Raw genomic sequence first — 21,229 nt, forward strand, 5'->3', positions numbered from 1 at the left:
TTTCATGTCAATCGGTCGCGTGACATTGCACAACCCTAAAGACAAATCTGCGCCTGGCCATGTCAACTGCCAACTACCACCTGCCAAAGACATACTCGTGACTTTCGGTTATGATGCCGACGCTTGAATTCGAGACATTCGGAAATTTAAGCCCCGCCGGGGTGGCGCAGTGGTAAGACGCCCGACAACTGTGTCGGAGTTCCCGGGTTCGAACTCGACCTCGGCGGCTGCGTTTCGATGGAGGCGAAACGAAGTGGCGTCCGAGTGCTTTGCGATGTCAGCGCACGTTAAAGATTCCCAGGTGGTCGAAATTACTCCGTAGCCCTCCACTACGGCTCCCCTTTCTCTCTTTCCGCTTTCACTCCCACCTTCTTCGTTTCCCTTACGGCGCGGTTCAGGTGTCCACAGAGCAAGTGTGACAGATACTGCGCCTTTCCCTTCCTGTGAACCAACCAACCAATCGGAAATTTAACGCACACTGGTAAACACTCAGTAGCGCACCCATACCTTAAGTGAATCGTAACCTTGACGACACCGATCCAAGAAAACCACATTAGACGAAATTATTACAACCCGATATCGTTTATATTCTTTGTTCACAATCAGATGTTTAGGATGGATTTTTAAATCAGGGTAGTGCTTTGAGAGCTCCATGACCTACGTTTCAACTTCTTGTCTTTTCGCGAACGCTATTCTAATGAAGTAGATTTTCTTTGCATTGATTATAATACATAAGAACACGCTATTGTGAGCGTAATTAACGCTTGCTGTCAAAGTGGATAACTAAAGGGGCTATGTAGCAACTTTTCATCTTAGGAATTTCGAATTTGATACCATAAACCGACGACAATGCACTATATCCCCACGTTTTGCTACACTCGATATCTCCCCGAGCTGTGACATTTTTCGTATGAGTGAACTAGAGTTATCAAGGCATATAAAATGTTTTCAAGGCTCCTTCAACCCCTAAAGTGGGATGAGTTAAAGCCTTTCTTTGAAACCCCACTGATTTTTTCTTTAGTAAGCCTGCTTCTCTACGCTGTGTGCTGCAGCTCTCGAGGAAGTGCCAAATGAAATGCGCAGCACGTACGCCTGATGAGGTAGCTTCATATCAGCGTGAATCGCCGGCTGATGTCGTCGGATATAACCGGGCCTGACTATATGATAACGTCAGTCCCGTTTATGAGATCACCTCCGGTCATGGCTGATCCCATTCCCAGGTGATCACGTTACAATCTCGCAGTACCCCGCGGAATTTCGGGAAGCAGTGTGACATTTCTCACGTACGGTCACTCATGATGCTATTAAGGCTTTCGCCTTAACTTTATAGGCGAACTTAATCTCCACACTTAAGGATGTAACGTGATAGCGTAGGCTACCATCCCACAAATAAAAAACATCTATCATTAAGATGTATAAACGTGCCGGCGTGGACTAGTTGTAGTGTGCCTCAACCGGCGCCCAAGAGCACTGGATGGTTGGTCCTTATACCACCTTCACTCCTCAGATTAGCGACCTGAGTTGGCAGCTTCTCTCAACTTCCTGATATCATGTGGGCTCCTAAAGTCGCCTCAAGTCATTGAAAAACTAGTGCTCGGCCATGTCAGCTTACAGCTATCACTACTCAAAGTCATGCTCTTGATTATTCTCTCTCATTGCCGGCGTCGATAACAACGCCGGTGACGCCCGTACCGGATTTTCTGGGGAACTATTATTTTCCAAAGCGTTTTAAGTTGAAATTATCACTCATCACGCCTTACAGCGCAATTCGTTTATCTCGACTCGCGCAGAGGTTATCACCACTTGATATTGTTCACAGGGGCTTTCTGGGCACTCTATTTATTATGACTGGCATGGTCACACCCTTCCCCATGCAATCTTTCACGTGTTTCTCGTTCTACCAAGTGCCTTACTTGAGCATGTAAGTTCCACAAGAAGCATTTTAACGAGTTGTAATGTGTGTTTTGCGGTACTTTAAAGCATCTTATAATGTGCCACTTGTGCAATGAATGCCATTTGTATTACCTTTTTCAGCTTTATAATTTTTAGTTTGCCAGCGAGTGAACGCATTTGCCGCGTGATCAGCTGGGGTTATTTTATTTCACATTAAAAGTTCACGGATTACTAAGCCTCCTCTTTCCACCTGGTCTGGCAGACTGAGCGCGCGATTTGATGAGACTTTATCTCGGAACTTTTAATTTGTCGAGTCTTGTGCGAACAACTCTGCCACGTGTACGAAGATGTTCGGAAGCGGTGAATACTTATCTTTTTCACGTCCAGCGCAAAGCGCTAGGAAACTTAACGCTTGCGTAAGGTTTATGTGTGTTTCGTCTTCCAATGATCTTTCTAGTTTTCAGCTTGAAGGGAACTTTATTTCGAAAATTCGACAGAACGACGATCGACAATTTCAAAACGTCCGCAATAGTACATAGAAGGAAACTTTACTTAGCATGTCCATTTTTGGCCACTATGGTCTGTACACTTAGCGAAGCCTTGATACTGCACACATCCTCAATAAGCGCGTCAGAAACGTCCCTCAAACCACGAATTGCACCGGGCCGGTAGCTTCCAGTGCACCTGTATATGTAAACCGTTCCCGACAATCTAGCAGTCCAGTAGAACCAGCGAACACAGATAACTTGCTCTTCGAGTCTAAGTGGGTGAGACCAGTGTACGTACTCTTCGGAGACTTTAGTCGTCGTTTTGTACTCGTACACTAATTGCGACCGCATTTTCGACCACCAAAAAAGAGCGAAATTCTAAGTCTGTCGCATCTTCGTTTGCAGCAGATACAAGCAATTTTCGGCGCTGCTACGGCTTGGGACCATCCCATGTTCATCTCAGGAGCTTTGAAAATTCAAAAATTTTGCCCGAGAGCCCCAGTCAGACAATGACATAACAAGCGCCCCGGGCGCGGCGTGAAATGATATGGTCGTACTTGCAATGTTCAAGCCACGCCCAGCTCAATTCCTGGATTGAGCAAAGCTATGTCAGTGGGTATTATTATTCTTGATCGTCTAAAGTGAACAGACGCTGCGGACAACATCGAAAATGCCTCTTAGCGGCATAGTCAGCTTCTTCTGACGATGGTTTATCATCTCGGACTGCGATGGCATAACCGCTCTATACCCTGCACATGAAAAGCGCTCGACATATCTCTTCAGTGATTTTCAACGGTGGCGAAGCGGTGCTAATGAGAATGCACTGCTTTCCAAAGGCGCTGGTGTTGCTTTATTTTAGAACTTTATTAACGCGATAGCATTCAAGGTCCAGTTACTCCGAACATCTGCGTCAGTATCGGTGACAGAAAAATCACGGGCATTTATCTGCGAGCTGGCAAAGCCGAGCATTGGTTCTTCGGTTGTGTGTGCGTCTTTACAAGACCACCTGACCTAGGATTGATGTGGGAGCTGCCAATTGAGGTCGTTCACTTGAAGTTAGACGGTGAGACAGGAATCAGCCTTCCAGCACTCTTCGAAGCCGAGTCTCACGTTCTGCATTAAGGCAATGCAAGGACGTTCTTGGCTTGCTTAAGGCTGCCCAGCTTTATGTGCGAAGTGGTCGCATACGCTAATGTTGCCCTTAAAGTTTGAGCTTATGTATCTCTCAGTGTTTATTTGTCACTTACGAGATTTCCACAATATCTTTGTTAATTGACTGCCGTGTGCAAACTCGGATCATGACGGCATGAGCACAGATCGCAGTGCATATTGCGCCCCTGTCTAGCCTGCCTGAAAGCTCGGCTTTCCCTAGAGGGTACTACTCTTACCGCTACTTTTCATGATTGAGAACCGTTCGCTATGCTAGAAGGGAATCCCATGGAGTATACAGTGACGTCTGTTTTACTTCTAGAACCTGTGTAGGGCCAATGGCAGGCCACTTGATCACAGTAAAAAACAAAAGACTCCGAATACTTGCCCTTCACTAGCTACCTCGTGCACTGTGAACGCCAACGTTAAGCACAGCCAATCAAGATGACGGGCACAACTCGATTATGTTCGAATCAGGTTCTCCTACAGTTATCGACAGGCCCTTAGAGTCAAATAAAGTAATGTGCGCATTCACGACTCACCCACGTAGCGCTTACTTACCATTCGCAATGCTAAAAACATTTTGTTTCACGACTTAGAGCCTTCTTGAAATGCTTGCTTGGGTGTCATAAAAGATTATTAGGCTAGCAATAAAGAATATTTTTTTACATTTTCAGCCTTAACCTAAAAATAAAAAAAAATATTTTTTTTTTTACATTTTCAGCGTTACCCTCCCGCCGGGGTGGTGCAGTGGTAAGACGCCCGACTACTGTCCGGAATACCCGGGTTCGAACCCGACCTCGGCGGCTGCGCTTCGAAGAGGTGAAACGAAGAGGCGTCCGTGTGCTGTGCGATGTCAGCGCACGTTAAAGATCCCCAGGTGGTCGAAATTACTCCGCAGCCCTCCACTACGGCTCCTCTTTCTCTATTTCCCCTTTAACTCTCACCTTCCTCCCTTTCCTTACGGCGCGGTTCAGGTGTCCCCAGACAAAAGTGTGACATATACTGCGCCTTTCCGTTCCTGTGCACCAATTAATATTAATGTTATTAGCCTTACCCTCAGCATTGCGCCTATTCAGTGATGCGAAGAATACAGTTAATAATTAGCAAATTGCCTTTCGACTCAAATATGTTTTTGTAAAGATGTCATGCCTGATTATGGTAATAAAGAAAGCGTGATTACAGGATGACCCCCCATTGCGAACGTACAACTGATCCTAAAGCTGTCAGTAGAAGAATGACTGAGTATGAACTTTGGCCTGCCAGAGGTCAGAAAGGTATTTCATTTAAATGGTTCGTGAAGTAGTTTTCACATCAAAAAGCAAAGGCAAGAAGTAAATGTGTTTACGTAAACACTCATACAAAATTCAGAAAACAGGGTAACGCCTCTTTCAATGACTAAGGTCGGTGACATAAAATTGTTTACCTGGAAAGAACCCTCCGTCAAAGTCTTTCTCCATGTATTGGTGCACTTGAATAAAACTTGCTATGAAGAGGAGCTCCATTTTCGATTAAGCTTCGATTCGACGGCTTTTCAAAGCGGTAGGGAAAGTAAACTTCCAAATTTGCAAAAAAAAAAAGCCGACTTTGTTGTTCTCTCCGAAACCTGGGTTATGCATGGACACCTCAAGATTATCACCCCAATATTTCACAGACGCTGCGTCGAGCGACGCTTGTGAAGAGGGCGTAAGAAAATGACAGAACGAGGTGACCCCAATTTGAAAACAATAATATGGGTAAAAAAAAAACGCTGCCGGGCTTGAAGCTGGTTTCCTCGTACTGCCCAAAACATTCTTAGCGTGCAGGCTCCAATGACAAAATGTTTTTGAGGCTGTCAGAGGGTTCACTTATTTGACGGATGAGTAGGAGGTGTTGAGTTTTGGATCGAATACCCGCTTTCTATAATCTCTGAAACCTGGACGTGCAGAGTCGCTATGGTTGTTTATGAAGACCTTTTAGCGAAGAATATATTTCTTGTCAAAAAGGAATACATCAAGAACCTCCCAAAACACTCAACACGATGTTTTGAACGGTTGTTTTAAGAATGCTTTCTTTTATTTATATGTGCCAACTAGTTAATCAGGAACATTTCTTGTAGGACGTGTGGTTTTGATTTAGCTTTCTTCGTTATTTTTACTAGTTATCTACGAGTATATGGCATTACGTACAGGCGTAAAATATGAACTGCCGTATCAATAACATATAGGACTGAATATTACTTAACTCCATTTGCTACAACTCTAATGCGGAAAAACTGGGTGTTCTTGTTGTCCTTTCAGTGTTAGCACTAAGCTCATAAAAATAAATATTAAGAGCGCTAAGAAATAGACACCAGTTCTGTGGGCCTATTTGTGAGTGTATATTTGTCAGGGCTGTTATCCTTTCCTTTTATAAGCAATGCACCAAATAAACCAGCGATTAGTTTTACTTAGCACTAAGCTGGCTTGTAAAATATAACCAAATTCGAAGCCTGCTCAAAATGACGAGGCCATAGGGATGCACAGTGTAAAAAAAAAAAATCTGTCGCATAACGGTATTGTAAATTACAAATGATGTGAGGTCAGACGGAGATGTTGGGGTAATTTAGCGAAACTACCACTTGCTGCTACACTGCTACACTCATGTACCTACCATCCAACTGCTACACTCATGTACCTATCTATCACTAATTTGGTGCCTTTCATGCGCAGTGAGATTTTGCTCTAGCGTAATCGGTGTTTACATTACCATCTGTTTTTGGTCATTCCATAGCAACTACATTTATGTTAGTTGTGTTTGAACGCTGAACTTTCTAACAGTCTTGCTTATCATACATGCTATTAAAACAGAACTGAAGTGATAAGAATTTGCAGATGGAATGCATTTTGACCCCGGATTGAAGACAGCGGTATCAACTACAAGCACGAACATTTCACAGGCGCTAAATGTCTACCGCGTTTGTAGCAAGGGAGATTATAACTAAAAAGAGAACGCAAATAGTGTTATAACCAAAAAAATTTTTGAACATGGTAAATGTTAATAAGCGCCGCTTGATTTAATTTGTGTGATATCAAAGTACGAGTGTTTGGCGGTATTCGCCCTAAAAATTTCTTTTGAAACTATTGCCAGTGCAATTACATTCACAATGGTCACAATTTCTTCCATTTGTGCGTCACTCCAAACATGTGCAACGCTGCCCTCCGTTTCAGCACCATGTGCGACATAAAAGTGACTTCTTTTATATTAAGCTTCCTCTTCGTTCCAATTGAAAATTTTCGCCAGAACTATCACCTTCATTATTAATCGTTTTCTTATCTTAATTAGGTGATACCTCAAAACATAAGTATAAGAAATGCTTCAAGAAAGGTAGACTCATAAAAAAAAAGGCCCCTTAAAGAAAGGCGTCAATGAAAAGAGACAACAATTGGAAAAATAAGAGATTCAGTTGTTCGGCAGTACAGGTAGATGACAAAAATTGCTTTCTGTCGGAATCGCGTGTTATGGGACTGTGATAAACATAATAAAGAAGTATTTGCAGTGTGCGACTGTGCCATTGTCATGTAGTACACTTCATAATATAACGCACCAAAGCATATGAAAAACATTTCCGGTGGAGACTTCGCAGAGCGATTTAACTGCGAACTTCCCCTCGGCCACTCTGTTTCCTTCAACATCATGATTTATTGGACGCCCTGCTTCTGGCCGTGGCGATTATACGTGGTTAGGGTACACGATAAAGAACCTACGACCTTCAAATTGTTCGACGCCATCCACTGCTGATTCCGGGTAGCATGCGTCTCTTTGGGGCTGTTATGCCAAACGAAACCATCCTAATTTATTTTCTTACACGATGGCATAATTAATCGCTCCACCCAATGAGGCAGCTTGTCAAGGAGAACATAGTATATGCCTTGACATAGCATGGTGAACTACAGTTAATTTCTATCGCAATGTGTCAATAGAGACCCGCGTGGCTGGTCTGCCATCTCCGAACACACTTCAATGGCTTCTGTTTCAGGCTTCTCATTGTTGCTTCATATGTGTCTTGCGTCAAGGGTGGACACTCAGCAGCGCCAGAGGTTGAGTTGAAGGCCCGGGCCACAAAATTACTTTTTTTCTGTTTACCTACATATATGAACCGGTAATATATTTATCAAAGGAGTATTGTATTTCAACAGCAGATTCTTATATCACAATTTTGAAATATTAATTTCCTCGTATAAGCCTCCAGGAGAGAGCAGAGCTGCACTGTTCGACATTGAAATAAAAATACAAAGTTGTAGGCTTTCCTGTGAAGGCCCAGCAAGCCATGCCCTTTAAACATTTGGCACCGACTGTAACACAAAAGTAATAACGATGAATGTTTACCAAAGATTTGCTTCACCGCAAATACTGTTACTGTTTTAGTGTCGCACATTACGGCCGCTATAAACTGTGCTGGACTAACAGCAAAATCAGCACCCCACGCGCAAACATTTTCGACAACATAAAAACAGCTTTTGATAACAGAACTCATTTTGACGCTTTTACAAACGTCTTCCCGTACACCGTAAATTTGATTGTGTCATGGCTGCTAATCGTTTGATGGCACTTATTTTTTTCTCCTTCGTCAAAAGGAGCGCATTGTTCTCTGCCAGTTCTCAGATACGCATTTTGCGGGGAAAGTTTTGCCAAACTGGTTTATTTCAAAATGTTTCTTAAGGCTATTTGAGTGTTAGTTTGTCCTTCCGGTGTAAGAAGATTTGCCGCACTAGCACGCAGAAATGAAAAAAAAAGAAAAGATAGACGGATGAACTCCGAATGAAGCGCACATTTTTGGAATTATTCAAATGTTTTTAATATTTAGGAGACCAAAATAATACATTCTCAATGAGTTAAAGAATGGCGTTCAAGACTGTATAAACTTCTGCGATATATTCCACAATTCAAATCTCAAATTTGAGAGGTCGACTATCATCTTCGAGAATGCAAAGGCAAACTTTTAGGCGCAGTTAGAACCTAGCAGTGAGTAATCATTATACGCAACAAAAAAGTCTCGCATGTTTATATTGTAAAAATGGCATGTTTAGCATTTATTATTTTTACATCGAAATGAGAATAGAAGAGTTCAGTTGACATTGAACTGTGATCAAGCTGACACTATAAAATAGAATATTCCTATCAGGACTGATGATTTAACAAGACAGAAAATTTCAATTTTAGCGCGTATATCAGTACTGCGAGAGCATATGCATTACTACTGCCGTAAATTCCATATGCGTATAGTATTATATAAGTGAGAGAAACCGATTGAATCATAAACCAGAAGATCGTTTTTTTTTTTATTATTTAGGGGTGATTTGGAAAGGGTGGAAAAGGTTGTTTCTTCGCATCCATATATCTGATTGCATTTCCCTATTTAATAATTTTGTAATGTGCTAATCGATCACTACAGCCGCCGTCATGCACCAACGTGTTGGTGCGCCCGATGGTCAATAATTTGCTCTCTGTCTTGGTGGTTCGCTATGCCTGACACACCGCTGTAAGTTCCTCCTGTGTTGCAGCTCGATACATTTGGGTTTTATGAATAAAAGCACCCCTACAATTTTAATTTTTTGAAGCCTATTTCAACGTATCACTTTGCTTATAAACGTAATCATTTTTAATTGTTTCTTTTTAATTTAAAAATGTACAATGGGTCGTCCGGGCTTCTTTCTTGGGATTAAGATTTTACCACATCATCATACAAGTGTAACAGGGAAGAAAGTTTGGGAAGGGTGAAAAATCTCGCTCAACTACCATAGAACGAATACGGTTCCATATTTCTGAATAACCAACATCCCGTGTTTCAAAGTTATCGGCTTTGAACGTAGTCTTTGTCAAGAAAGCGATAGAAGAAGTTCCATGCAGACGCAAAATTCTCTAGAAGGAAGCGTGCGCGCTCCTAAGGGTAAACAATGCATTCGAACTGCGCAGACTAAGCTCTCACATCAAACTAGTAGAGAGGAATTAAGGCCTTTGTCTGGGACTGTTCCCAAGTTGGGCGAATGTCTGTTTGAGTAGCTTTGGCAGCGTCTGTATTTACCTCCAGGCTCAAAGGTTTTGGAGCAGGGGTATGGCCTATTTCTTCTCTAGTGAGTTTGTTATTTGACTTGCAAAGATTTAGTACAAACTTTTCTAAAATCCACCGTATTCGAAGTCATCGTTTTATTTTTTTTTCTGTCTGCGTAGTTATTATTTACAATGATTATAGCCAGCGTAATTAGACATATCCAAACGATGTGGATGTTAAAAATCGTAACGCTACATAAACATCTGCGAGAAAACGAATGCTTATATAAATCGTAAATGAAGGAGCTAAACCAGTCTATATATATGGGCGAGCACTCATGAAATTCATTGAAAGACTTATAGTACCACTGCAGAAAAAATGAAGAGTGGTGTGTCTTTTCCAATTGTTTATTTAGGGTTTGATTTTTCTTTGAAAAAAAAAAAATCGGAGATGAAGTCAGTATTCTGAATTGCAGCTTTCATGCTTGGCAATGTCGAGCTTATTTTAGTTTCTCCGTCTGCATTTATTGCACGTATTTTATTATTTTGTGGCAATTTCTAATCCTAATCAAATATAGCAATTATCATTCAGATATGTAGTTCTATTGGTATTGCATTTCTGTTACATATGCCTATGACACCTCGAAGCATGAGACAACTGCTTACAGTTCATTTTTCCTCCTCTACGCCCGTCCGCCTCGACGTTCTCTCGACACCATTTTGCCGTTCTCTCTCGACCCCAAGCCTCCTTTTCGAGTACCCCCTTCCGCCCTGAAGTGGCTCGTCGGGCCACCCGATTACGTATTCTGGACTCGTAGGACCGCTCCAAGCAGCACTACGATCGTCGGCATCAGGATGTCTGCTACCTTCCCGGCGACTTATATATATATATTGCCACTATAGATTTCCCGAGCCGCTCGGTGACGTTTTCCGCCAAACTAGCCACCGAAAAGCATGACTACCGTGGGTCCCACTCAACACTGCGAGTCGCCGATGATAGCCTCACAGTGCCACCACGCGCCAGCATCCTTGCCAGAGTTACCTGTGACGAGCGACATCACGGCCTCCGGGTTGTTGGGCCTAATGTCTCCCTCTCACTCGCCTTGGGAGTTTTTGTGGCAAGAGGTCTTTGTTTCCTTCGTGGCAGAGAGACGGAGGTGCTTGTTACAAATGTTTCTAATGAACATCGACATCTGTTCCGTGGCACTGTCATTGCTTACGTCGACCATCTGCAGGAAGTCGCCGAATGTTTTGCTTAACCGGATGATGCCGTACACGCTGTCGACATCAATTCTAGCCTTTCCTGAAAAGAGGCAAATCCAGGATCTATTGCGGGAGTTTCGTCCGTGCTTCACGTCTTCGTCTAAAGTGCAGCAAACGTCGGTCATTAAACACCGGATTATCAAGCATGAAGGCACTCGACCCATCCATCAGCAGCCCTATCGTGTGTCTCCTCGGGAGAGGGACGCTATCCAACTGCAAGTCAAGGAGATGCTCTCTGATGGCGTCATTCAACCTTCAAGCAGCCCATGGTCGTCGCCTGTAGTCCTCGTTGAAAAGAAAGACAGAACACTGTGTCTCTGCGCTGACTATCGGAAACTTAGGAGTATAACAAAGAAGGATGTCTATCCGCTGCCACAGATTGACGACTCTCTCCGTCGACTTCGCAGAGCCAAGTACTTCTCCTCCATTGATCTCAGGAGTGGTTATTGGCAAATCGAAGTTAATGAGGGGGACCGTGAGAAAACTGCCTTCGTAACACGAGATGGGCTCTATGAATTCCGCATCTTGAGGTAACAGCGCGGAACGTGGACGGGTGCACAAGATTAGAAGACGACACAACGAGCGCTGTGTCGTCTTCTCGTTGCGTCTTCTAATCTTCTGCTCCCGTCTACGTTCCGCGCTGTTACCTCAAGATGCATAACCAACATGCCCAAGCTGCTATTCTAGCTAACTACATGAATTCCGCGTCCTCCCATTCGGGCTCTGCTGTGATCCTGCCACCTTCCAGGGGATGATGAACACTGTGCTTAAAAGTCTTAAGTGGCAGACATGCCTTGTTTATCTCGACGACGTAATAATCTTTTCACCGACGTTCACGGAACACCTGCGCCGCCTGAGAACTGTTCTCGAAGCCGTCCGGTCTGCCAACCTTTCTCTCAAACCTCAAAAGTGCCACTTCGGGTTCACCGAATTGAAGTTTCTTCGGCACATCGTGAGTGCTGACGGCGTCCGAGCTGACCCTGAGAAACTTGCTGCCGTTGCTGCCTTTCCCGTCCCTGCCCACAAAAAAGCTTTCCGACGGTTTTTGGGGCTGTGCACCTATTATCGTCGCTTTATCAAAAACTTTGCACAGATGGCCAGCCCTCTGACACTCGTGACTCGAAACGACGCATCGTTTTCCTGGGCCGCCGAGCAGCAGATAGTTTTCGACGAGTTACGACGCCGGCTCCAGTCACGCCCGATCTTGGCACATTTCGATGATGATGCCGACAAAAACGACACAGAGTTACACACGGATGCGAGCAACGTCGGCCTCGGTGCCGTTCTAGTTCAGCACCAAGACGTGGTCGAGAAAGTAACTGCCCACGCCAGTCGTGCACTTTCCCGTGCTAAGCGCAACTATTCCACCACTGAAAAAAAAAATTTTTGGCGGTAGTATATGGGCCGCTGCCAAGTTCTGCCCGTACCTTTATGGCCGACCGTTTCGTGCCATCACTGACCATCACTCGTTGTGTTGGCTGAAAAACTTAAAGGATCCTTGTGGCCGCTTAGCACGTTGGGTATTGCGCCTGCAGGAGTTCGATTTCGATGTTATTTATAAGTCTGGCCGAAAGCACACCGATGCTGATAGCCTTTCCCGCGCACCCGTCGACCCTCCTTCGTCAGATGCCACCGACGACGATAGGTTCCTTGGAGCGGTAACTACGTCAGAACTCGTTTCCAAACAGCGTGCCGACGCCGAGCTGCGACTGATTATTGACCCTCTTGAAGGTGGGCACCCTACAATACCCCGGTATCTTGCTCGGGGGCTGTCGTCGTATTGCCTCCGCAATAAGATGCTTTATAAGAATTCTGCGTCTAGTGCAAAAACATACATGCCAGTCATACCGGCTGTTCTAAGACACGAAATCTTCCTGGCCTGCCACGAAGAACCAACTTCAGGTCATCTTGGCTTTACACGCACCCTAAACCGAGTCCGGCAGAACTATTACTGGCCACATCTTTCTCCGAGCCTTAGACGTTATGTACAGACTTGTCGACAATGCCAGCGGCGAAAAAAACCGGCGCCCAAGCCATTCGGCATGTTACAATCTATCGAACCACCCCTCACACCCTTCGAGCAAGTGGGCATGGACCTTTAGGCCCATTTCCTTTATCCCCGAACGGACACGAGTGGATCGTAGTCGCCACCGACTACTGAACACGCTACGCTGAAACGAAGGCCCTCGCCCGAGGTACTGTCTGCGAAGTTGCTTATTTCTTTATAACGACATTGTGCTCAGACACGGTGCACCGTCGATCATCATCATTGACCGAGGAAAGGCGTCTACAGCTCGGCTACTGCGGGACACCTTAACTCTCAGCCATACCAAGCATCGCACAACAACAGCGTATCACCCTCAGACAAATGGCCTAACGGAACGACTCAACAAAACTTTGGCGGACATGATCTCAATGTACATCGACGTTGAACATAAAATAACACCTTCGCCTACAATACGGCGCCGCAGGAAACAACAAAGTTTACGCCGTTCCATCTCGTATATGGTAGGGAGGCCCGCACGATGTTGGACGCGATGCTCCCGTGAGGGGATTAAGCGGTCGAACCCGATGCGGCCTGAAATTGTGCATGTGGTGCGCTTAAAGCCGTACTTTCGCGCGACTTAGCGCTTCCTGCAAGTGAGACCTTGAGTTATTGTACAGTTCACCTTACACCTAATTTTTTTTCTCCCCTCACCTTGTCATCGGGACGATGTTTTTCTTTCACGGGGGGGAATAATGCTACGTGCCTACCGTCACGCGACTGCCGTGCTTGGTGCCGACGACGACGAAGTGTTTGTTCGCTCTAGAGGCGAGCTGCGGCTGGACTCTGTGATCGGAACTAGAATCCGACCTTATTCTCGGGTCCTCGTCTACGTGTACCTTCAAGGCTATATATATATATATATATATATATATATATATATATATATATATATATGTGTGTGTGTGTGTGTGTGTGTGTGTGTGTGTGTGTGTGTGTGTGTGTGTGTGTGTGTGTGTGTGTGTGTGTGTGTGTGTGTGTGTGTGTGTGTGTGTGTGTGTGTGTGTGTGTGCGTGCGTGCGTGCGTGCGTGCGTGCGTGTGTGTGTGTGTCATAAACTGTAATTGAAGGACACTTAAGCTTTGCATTTCAGAGTTCAACTCGATAACTCTTAAACCTTTAAACCTCAATGCTTTGAAAACTGTGGATGGATGTATAACTTTTTAAAGCGGGCAGCGGCTCGCGCCATCTGTTACGGAAGCACGGTAGGATCGAAAAATTTTCCAGTGCACGCCGCATCACAGGTAGCAAAGTGACAATCCTCCTTGCTGCTTGCTTAACTATTACTTTCCTAGTTACTTTCTCTCTAATGACACACCTAAACATTACCTGGCCGTCATAAGAGAATGCAACATTATGCCCACCCTTATACTTAGAGACGTAATGAAGTTCTGTGACGGAGTGGTTTAGGACCCGCCTCGCACTTCGAAAGAACTGAGTACGTCTCCGTGGGTTTCTAGAAAACTTTTATTGTTTCTTTACGTTCTCCGGATTTTGGCGTTACAATCAGGATGCCGGCTTTTCTGCACACGGGGCCCTAATGCAGGTGATTTCAGCCAAGGAGCTCTTCGCCATGTTTTACCTTCGCCCTAGAAAGGACACTCAAAAAGTGTTTTTTTCGGTCAGCGACATGCACCAACATACTCGTTTGTTGGTGTCCATATCGAAACACATTGTTTTTTTATTATATTACTCTTAGGGAAAACAAGCATACAATAATACGCTCCCGTCGCTTCTCTCCAGCAAGACCGCAACGTTCCAGATTATTGTTAAACCTATCAAAATAAACGTAATCCATATTGAAAAATCCGATATCGCGCCGAATTGGTTTACACCGGTCCTGTATTATCCCGTATACCGGTGTGACCAGTACTGTATGAAGCTTAAACAGGTTTATACCGGTCAGGTCATGTCCGATATGAATTTCAATGCGGACGGTCGGATCCTGTATGTAGTTAATACAGTAGGACAGACCGATTCCAGTATGCACCTCATTTAGGACATTCCAGTACTGTATGGATACGATACAGGGCGGACCAAACCTGTAGTGAGCTAATATACAAGACAGGACATGTCCGGTTCAACTGAAGCCGGACAAACCCGTCAATAATGGAACTGATGCGGGACAGAATATTTCCGCTTTTCAACACAATTTGGGCGGATTGTGAAGCTCAACCAGATGGACCACATCGGAACATGCCTGCGCCCTAAATAAGCTTGAAACCGTACATATTGTTACGGACGAAAAGGAAGAAGAAGAGGGCAGTGACGCGGGAAGGTGCGCTCGCGCTAGGCCCGCGAACATTCATTAAACATCATCTACCATCGCCATCGGTCATGTTCTGTCTCCTGTCTTCATCGGCTTACCGCTTCGTAACATTTGTTTGGAGGTGCGGCGTACGACATCCCCATCCTCGCCTTGGAGCATCGAGGCCATCTTCAAATCGGGACCATCACCGAGGGCCCAGGGACATCGCTGAGCAGCTTCGCCCCAGCCCTCCAAGCCCAGACCTGAACAACTACCACCGCCCAGCCCCCAGTCCGGACATGAAGACAAGGAGAACAGACATATGAATCAGAACCGAGACGAAGAACCTGAAAGACCCGAAGGAACCGATGGACCCGAACACGCAACCCCCGCCCAAGCTGCCCGACGTGACCTCGAGCCATCGGTCCCATGGACTATGGTGACGACTGGTTGACAGCTCCAAGGGAGGCGGATCACCCACGCATCAGAATCGTACCGGCAAGACGTTCTATTCTTCCTTCTTCCTCTTCTTCTTCAAGCATCCAGACACGCCCATCATCATGCCATAAAATCATTAACATCGCTAAAATTCCTCGTCCACGATCGGGACGATCTCTCGGTGGCCCCGGGTCATGTTACGGACGACAAGGAAGAAGAAGCGGGCAGTGGAGCGGGAAGGAGCGCTCGCGCTAGGCCCGCGAACATTCATTAAACATCATCTACCATCGCCATCGGTCATGTTCTCTCTCCTGTCTTCATCGGCTTACCGCTTCGTAACAATATTATAGGTTACAACTGTTCTGTATATGTGGAGTACGCGTTGTTTCACAAATACCCAGAAGATATGAAGCTGTGGACGTGTGCGCTAGCAAGTATATACTCGCATCGCGTTGATTTTGCGTGTGCAACAGTCGCTGCAGCTTGTACGATCATGTTGTGCATCTTCATATCTCCGACTAAAGATCTGCCACCTTTAACGCGAAAGCGCAAGCAAGAACATAGCGTGTGGTTAGCGAGGATAAAAATACGCTCGAGAATAAATGAAACATCGCTAACCATCGAAATATGCACAGGTTAGCCGGACATCGCGAGTCGCTTCCTCGAGTGTCTACGTATGCAAAACACTTGGTCGGAAGTAAAGTCTGTGACGTCGATGCTCCGCTGGCAGCAGGTGAAGCTAAAACAAGCAGTATTACAAGTGTTGGTACACCGCATATCTTTGCATGTAGCAAAAATTACATGCGTTCGAAGACGATGACAAAAAACTTCAGCACTAGTAAATTGCGACATTCTGATGTTTTTCTGCAAGAAAGCGATGCATTGTAAAGATGGGGGGCACGGATAACCCTTCGTGATACCTAGGAAAAAGACTCAGCGTGGTTAAAGGCCGATCCGTCAAATACGACCACAAATTCTACACCCTACAAAAATACACAAAGTACGAAAGAGCGGCGTCGACGACATAACAGAGATATAACCATCCTGTCCGTATCCGCCGTAGGGCAGTGGTTAGAGTGTCTGCCTGTTGGTCGTAAAGGACGAAGTTCAATTCCCGACTATGAGTTTTGATTTTCTATCTTTATTAGTGTTTTTGTTTCCAAAGGTAGCCGGGTTATTTTAATTGCATACATGCTTTTTACAGCCTGACGTCCAGTTTGTTTTTTCTGAAGCAAGGGCCGCGGACCATACAGGCAATTTCGGAATGAGAGCTCCGCGCGGTTTCATTTCGGTTCAGCCTGTATGAATTAACCAGACGAATCCGTCATTGCTGAACTGATACCGGGCAGAGTATTTCTGCTTCTGAACAGACGCCGGACCGATCGATGAAGCTTAACCGAATGACCATGCCAGACACGCCAGGGCACAAAAAAGCATGATATCTAATATATTATACAACTATTCTGTATATAAAGAGCACGTTTCGTTTCACAAATACCTCTAAATTACGAGGCCGTTGAAGTGAGCGCTAGCAAGCATATACGCGCATCGCGTCCCCTTTGCGCGTGCAACAGTCGTTGCAGCTCGTACGATCTTGCGGTGCGTCTTCATATCTGCGACTGAAGATCTCCAGCCTTCAATGCGAAAGTGGAAGCACGAACATACCATTTCGCTAGCGAAGACTAAACTATGCTAGAGAAAAAATAAACATCGCTGACCATCGAAAGATGCACAGATAGCAGCACAGCGGGCGGCGCTTTCACAAATGTTAACATATAGCAACCACTCAGTCGGAAGTGTATTCATCGACGTCGCTGCTCCGCTGGTAGCACGTGAAGCTAAAAGCAAAGTTTTACAAGTATTAGTGCACCGAATATCTCTGTACGTAGGAAAACTTACAAGCGTTCGTAGATAACGCAATACTCAACAGCACTAGTAAATTATGATGTCTTGAGGTTTGCCTGCAATAAACCGACGCAATATTCCGGCGTTCCTCAGGGTTCCGTCCTTGGACCATTACTTTTTTTTGCTTTTTATAAACGACATTGCTTCCGACATATCGATTAAAATACGCTTGTTCGATGATGATTGTATACTTTATCACAAGATTTACAGCCAGAATGATCAGGTACTGTTAAATACGTCCTTGAGTAAAATTCAGGTCTGGTGCAAAACTTGGCAAATGTGCATAAACTACAAACAGACAGTAGCTATGACTGTGACGCGAAAAGTCAATCCGCTGAAGTTCTGCTACAACATTGATAACAACACGTTATCTCGGGTAAATAATTACAAATATCTAGGAGTTATAATCACGTCAGATTTAAAATGGAATGACCACATAACGTACACTGTAAATAAAGCTATGAGGCAACTTGGATATTTGAGGAGAACCCTTGCTAAATCCCCAGCAGATATCAGACTTCTTGCCTACAGATATTTCAATAGACCGTTTTTAGAATATGCGGCAGTTGTTTGGGATCCGCACACAAAGATCAATGTCACCAAACATAAAAATGTCCAGCGTAAATGTGTCAGGTTCATATACAATTGTTATAGCTGGAAAACATCCCCAACAGCACTTTTACAAACAGGTAATTTAGAAACCCTGCAGGGAAGACGATGCCAAGAAAGATTAAAAATGTTGTATTTGATCTACCACAACCAGCTTGGCATAGATAGAAATGCATACTTTCATTCAGTTACCCAACGACAAACCCGTTCTTTTCATTCTAAGAAAGTGAGCGATTTTTATGCAGAACAAATGTGTTCAAAGCCTCATTTTTTCCTCAAACTATCCGTACTTGGAACGACCTACCTGCAAATGTGGTTGAGTGTTCGAAGTTGTCTTTTTTTCTGAGTGCATTCCATGATAGATAGCGGTGTTTAACATTGTCATATCATGGTGTTTACACTTCACTTTTTTCGTGCTTTTTGCTCTGTACAAGTGATATGCCTTTTTTTTTTTCTTTGTCGTCATTCGCAAGACGGAATGTACTATGTATTCTCATGAATTGTATTCTTCAGTACCACCCACTCCTGCCTAAAGCCTGACATTCAGGCTGGCAGTATTCAATAAATATTAAAAAAATAAATATAAAGATACCCGACATTTGCGAACCCTCGTGATAGCCTGAAAAAAAGATTCAGCGTGTTTAAAGGGCGATCGGTGAATTACGGCCACAAATTCTACAGCCAAGGAAAATAACGAAAGTACGAAAAAACAGAATTAGCTACATATACTGAATCATAAGGTTAGGTTAGGTTAGGTTGGTTCATAGGAAGGGAAAGGCGCAGTATCTGTCACACTTGCTCTGTGGACACCTGAACCGCGCCGTAAGGGAAGGGATGAAGGTGGGAGTGAAAGTGGATAGAGAGAAAGGGGGGCCGTAGTGGAGGGCTACGGAGTAATTTCGACCACCTGGGGATCTTTAACGTGCGCTGACATCGCACAGCACACGACGCCTCTTCGTTTCGCCTCCATCAAAACGCAGCCGCCGTGGCCGGGATTCGATCCCGGGAACTCCGGCACAGTAGTTGGGCGTCTTACCACTGCACCACCCCGGCGGGGCAAGAATCATAACCGCTGTAACCATAACCCGCCATGGAGCCGTCCGTCTCAAGACCCCGAAGACCGAAGTTCGATTCCTAACGTGGCAAAAAGGTTTTATATTTTATTATTTTTTTTAAGGTATAGTCGGGTTGTTTTATATTGTTGCATTCTTTTTCCAGCCTGGCGGCGCGTTTCTTTCTGGAAACGAGGGCCCTCAACCATACACGCCATTCCGGTATCAGAGCTCCGCGCGGGTTCATTCCGGACATTCCGAGGCAATACAGGGATTTCCTGCAATAACGCACAATCCTGTATCCCAGATCCTGTACAGTAAACCTGTACACGGTTTCCTTAACAACTTTTATATAGAATTTTTCAGCACGAATATCTCTCAAAAATTAAAATAGTGATGACATGAACCACGAATAACGCTATACCCTGCTGAATAAGAGATCTGCGTCATCGTTTGCGCAACAATATACAGGTCCGATACCCTTTGTATGCAAATGCGATTTCTTTATAATGGAACCTATTAGGATTGACTCAATTGGAGTTATTTGTTTCTTGCCACCTACTAGCGCGCCTCCAGGCCCTAGAGAACGCAGGCTTCATTCTGTCGCTGCACAGGATCTCGGGCCATGCTGGCAATAAGGGCAACGATGAGGCCGACGCACTCGTCAAAGCGGCCCACTCCAATAAAGTAAGTATATCTAACGATGTCTCCAACTTTGACTTTTGCAGGCTCCCCCTCAAGAAGGTGGTAAAGGCCCTGCATCCTGATAGGCGCATCGCCGAGAGGAGGACCTTCCACCGCCTCTTGGACAGTCTTGCCCGCAGGGAGCGAGCTCTCCTCCTATGCCTCCGCACCGGAGGCTCCTGGATACCTACTGAGTGGTATGTCCGTGGCCGGGCCCCCTCCCCTATACGCTCCTCCTTTGGCGACGCGGGAGCGCTGGGGCACCACGTGTGTGTGCCCAACACACGCCCACCACCGACGACGGATGGAAGTCTCCCTGCTGCTTTTGGTCTCCCTACTGCCCCGGAGGATCAGGTGCTCAACCCCGCCAGGAACCCCGTGGCACCCCACCGGCTCCTGCTGGCCTTCCTGGAGGAGACCGGCTTGGCTGCTCATCTCTAGTTTTCCATCAGACCTGCGGACCATGGCGCTGGAGAAGAAGCAGATTACGGCAAAAGCGGCATCATGAGCACCCGCCCCACCCCTTTCCCACATCCAATCTCTCCTTCCCCTAAAAGCCAAGAGTGCCGCCACGACTTAGGTCGGCATAACCCGAATCCAGTGCCCTGCCCCCCACCCAAGAATACCCCAAAATTCCCAGTAGTAGTAGTTATAAAATTATTTAGGCAATTGAAATTGTCGCCCTACTGCAATATTCAATAAATCAACTTAAGAATCGAGTAAAACAGCGCTAGGGGATACGGGACAGGTTAACCGCAGACACATGCGCTGTTCGCGGTCATGTGTCCCGTCTCCCATAGCGCTGTATTACTCGTTTCTTAAGCATGTGCCAACCAGCCCGTATTTTCTTCAGGATCTGTCACTCTGTCGCAAATCTTAACCCAATATATTTTGCCCTCCTCACTGTCGTTAGAATGGAAAAGGGCAAGGTGCTTCCTATCTTCAAATTAGTAACCCCAAACTGCGTTTAACTATAGACCGATATCTTTAACATCGTTTCCTTGAACCCTGTCGGAAGATTCGATTTACTCAAGCATCTTGTCATTGATCGAAAGCAACTGATTTGTTTCATTCCAGCATGATTTTCGCAAATAGTTCTCCTTCGATACACAACGTCTGCCTTTTACTCAATGATTTGCGTCTGTGTTAAACAGCGGATCATTTATTGACGGCGTATGTCTGGATTTCCCCAAAACATGTGATGAAGTTTGAATTCCCCATCAACTATGATCCCTTGAAATTAGCACATTAAATATAGATCCTAACATTCATAGAAGGAGTGAATCTATCTTATCTAAACACTCTTAGTTTGCATGAAGGAAAGAAGCGAACAGTCGGCGAGGCCAATGAAAGCAATGAGGATTATACTTTGTCTTTTTTTTTAATTTTTACCTCGGTAATCACATAAATTAGTAATGTAATCTGTTAAGGGGAAAGATAAACACAAA

At 45.0% G+C, this 21,229-nt stretch overlaps 1 protein-coding gene across 4 annotated transcripts in view; it reads left to right on the plus strand.

Moving 5' to 3' along the window:
- Positions 1-20,609, plus strand: part of LOC146174870 (uncharacterized) — an 86,788-nt gene extending 66,179 nt beyond the window's left edge. For 2 of the 4 annotated variants that reach the window (XR_014702003.1, XM_084584046.1), the window contains exon 2: positions 19,826-20,609. Coding sequence is in view for 1 of the 4 variants with exons in the window: in XM_084584046.1 (XP_084440172.1) it covers positions 19,826-20,222 (397 nt within the window). In the remaining 3 variants the exon portion in view is untranslated. The other 2 variants (XR_014702005.1, XR_014702004.1) reach the window with 2 other exon arrangements.
- The last annotated feature ends 620 nt before the right edge of the window (positions 20,610-21,229 follow it).

Source organism: Amblyomma maculatum, chromosome 11 (assembly GCF_055883805.1).
Source record: "Amblyomma maculatum isolate TAMU_Amacu chromosome 11, ASM5588380v1, whole genome shotgun sequence".
NCBI lineage: Eukaryota > Metazoa > Arthropoda > Arachnida > Ixodida > Ixodidae > Amblyomma > Amblyomma maculatum.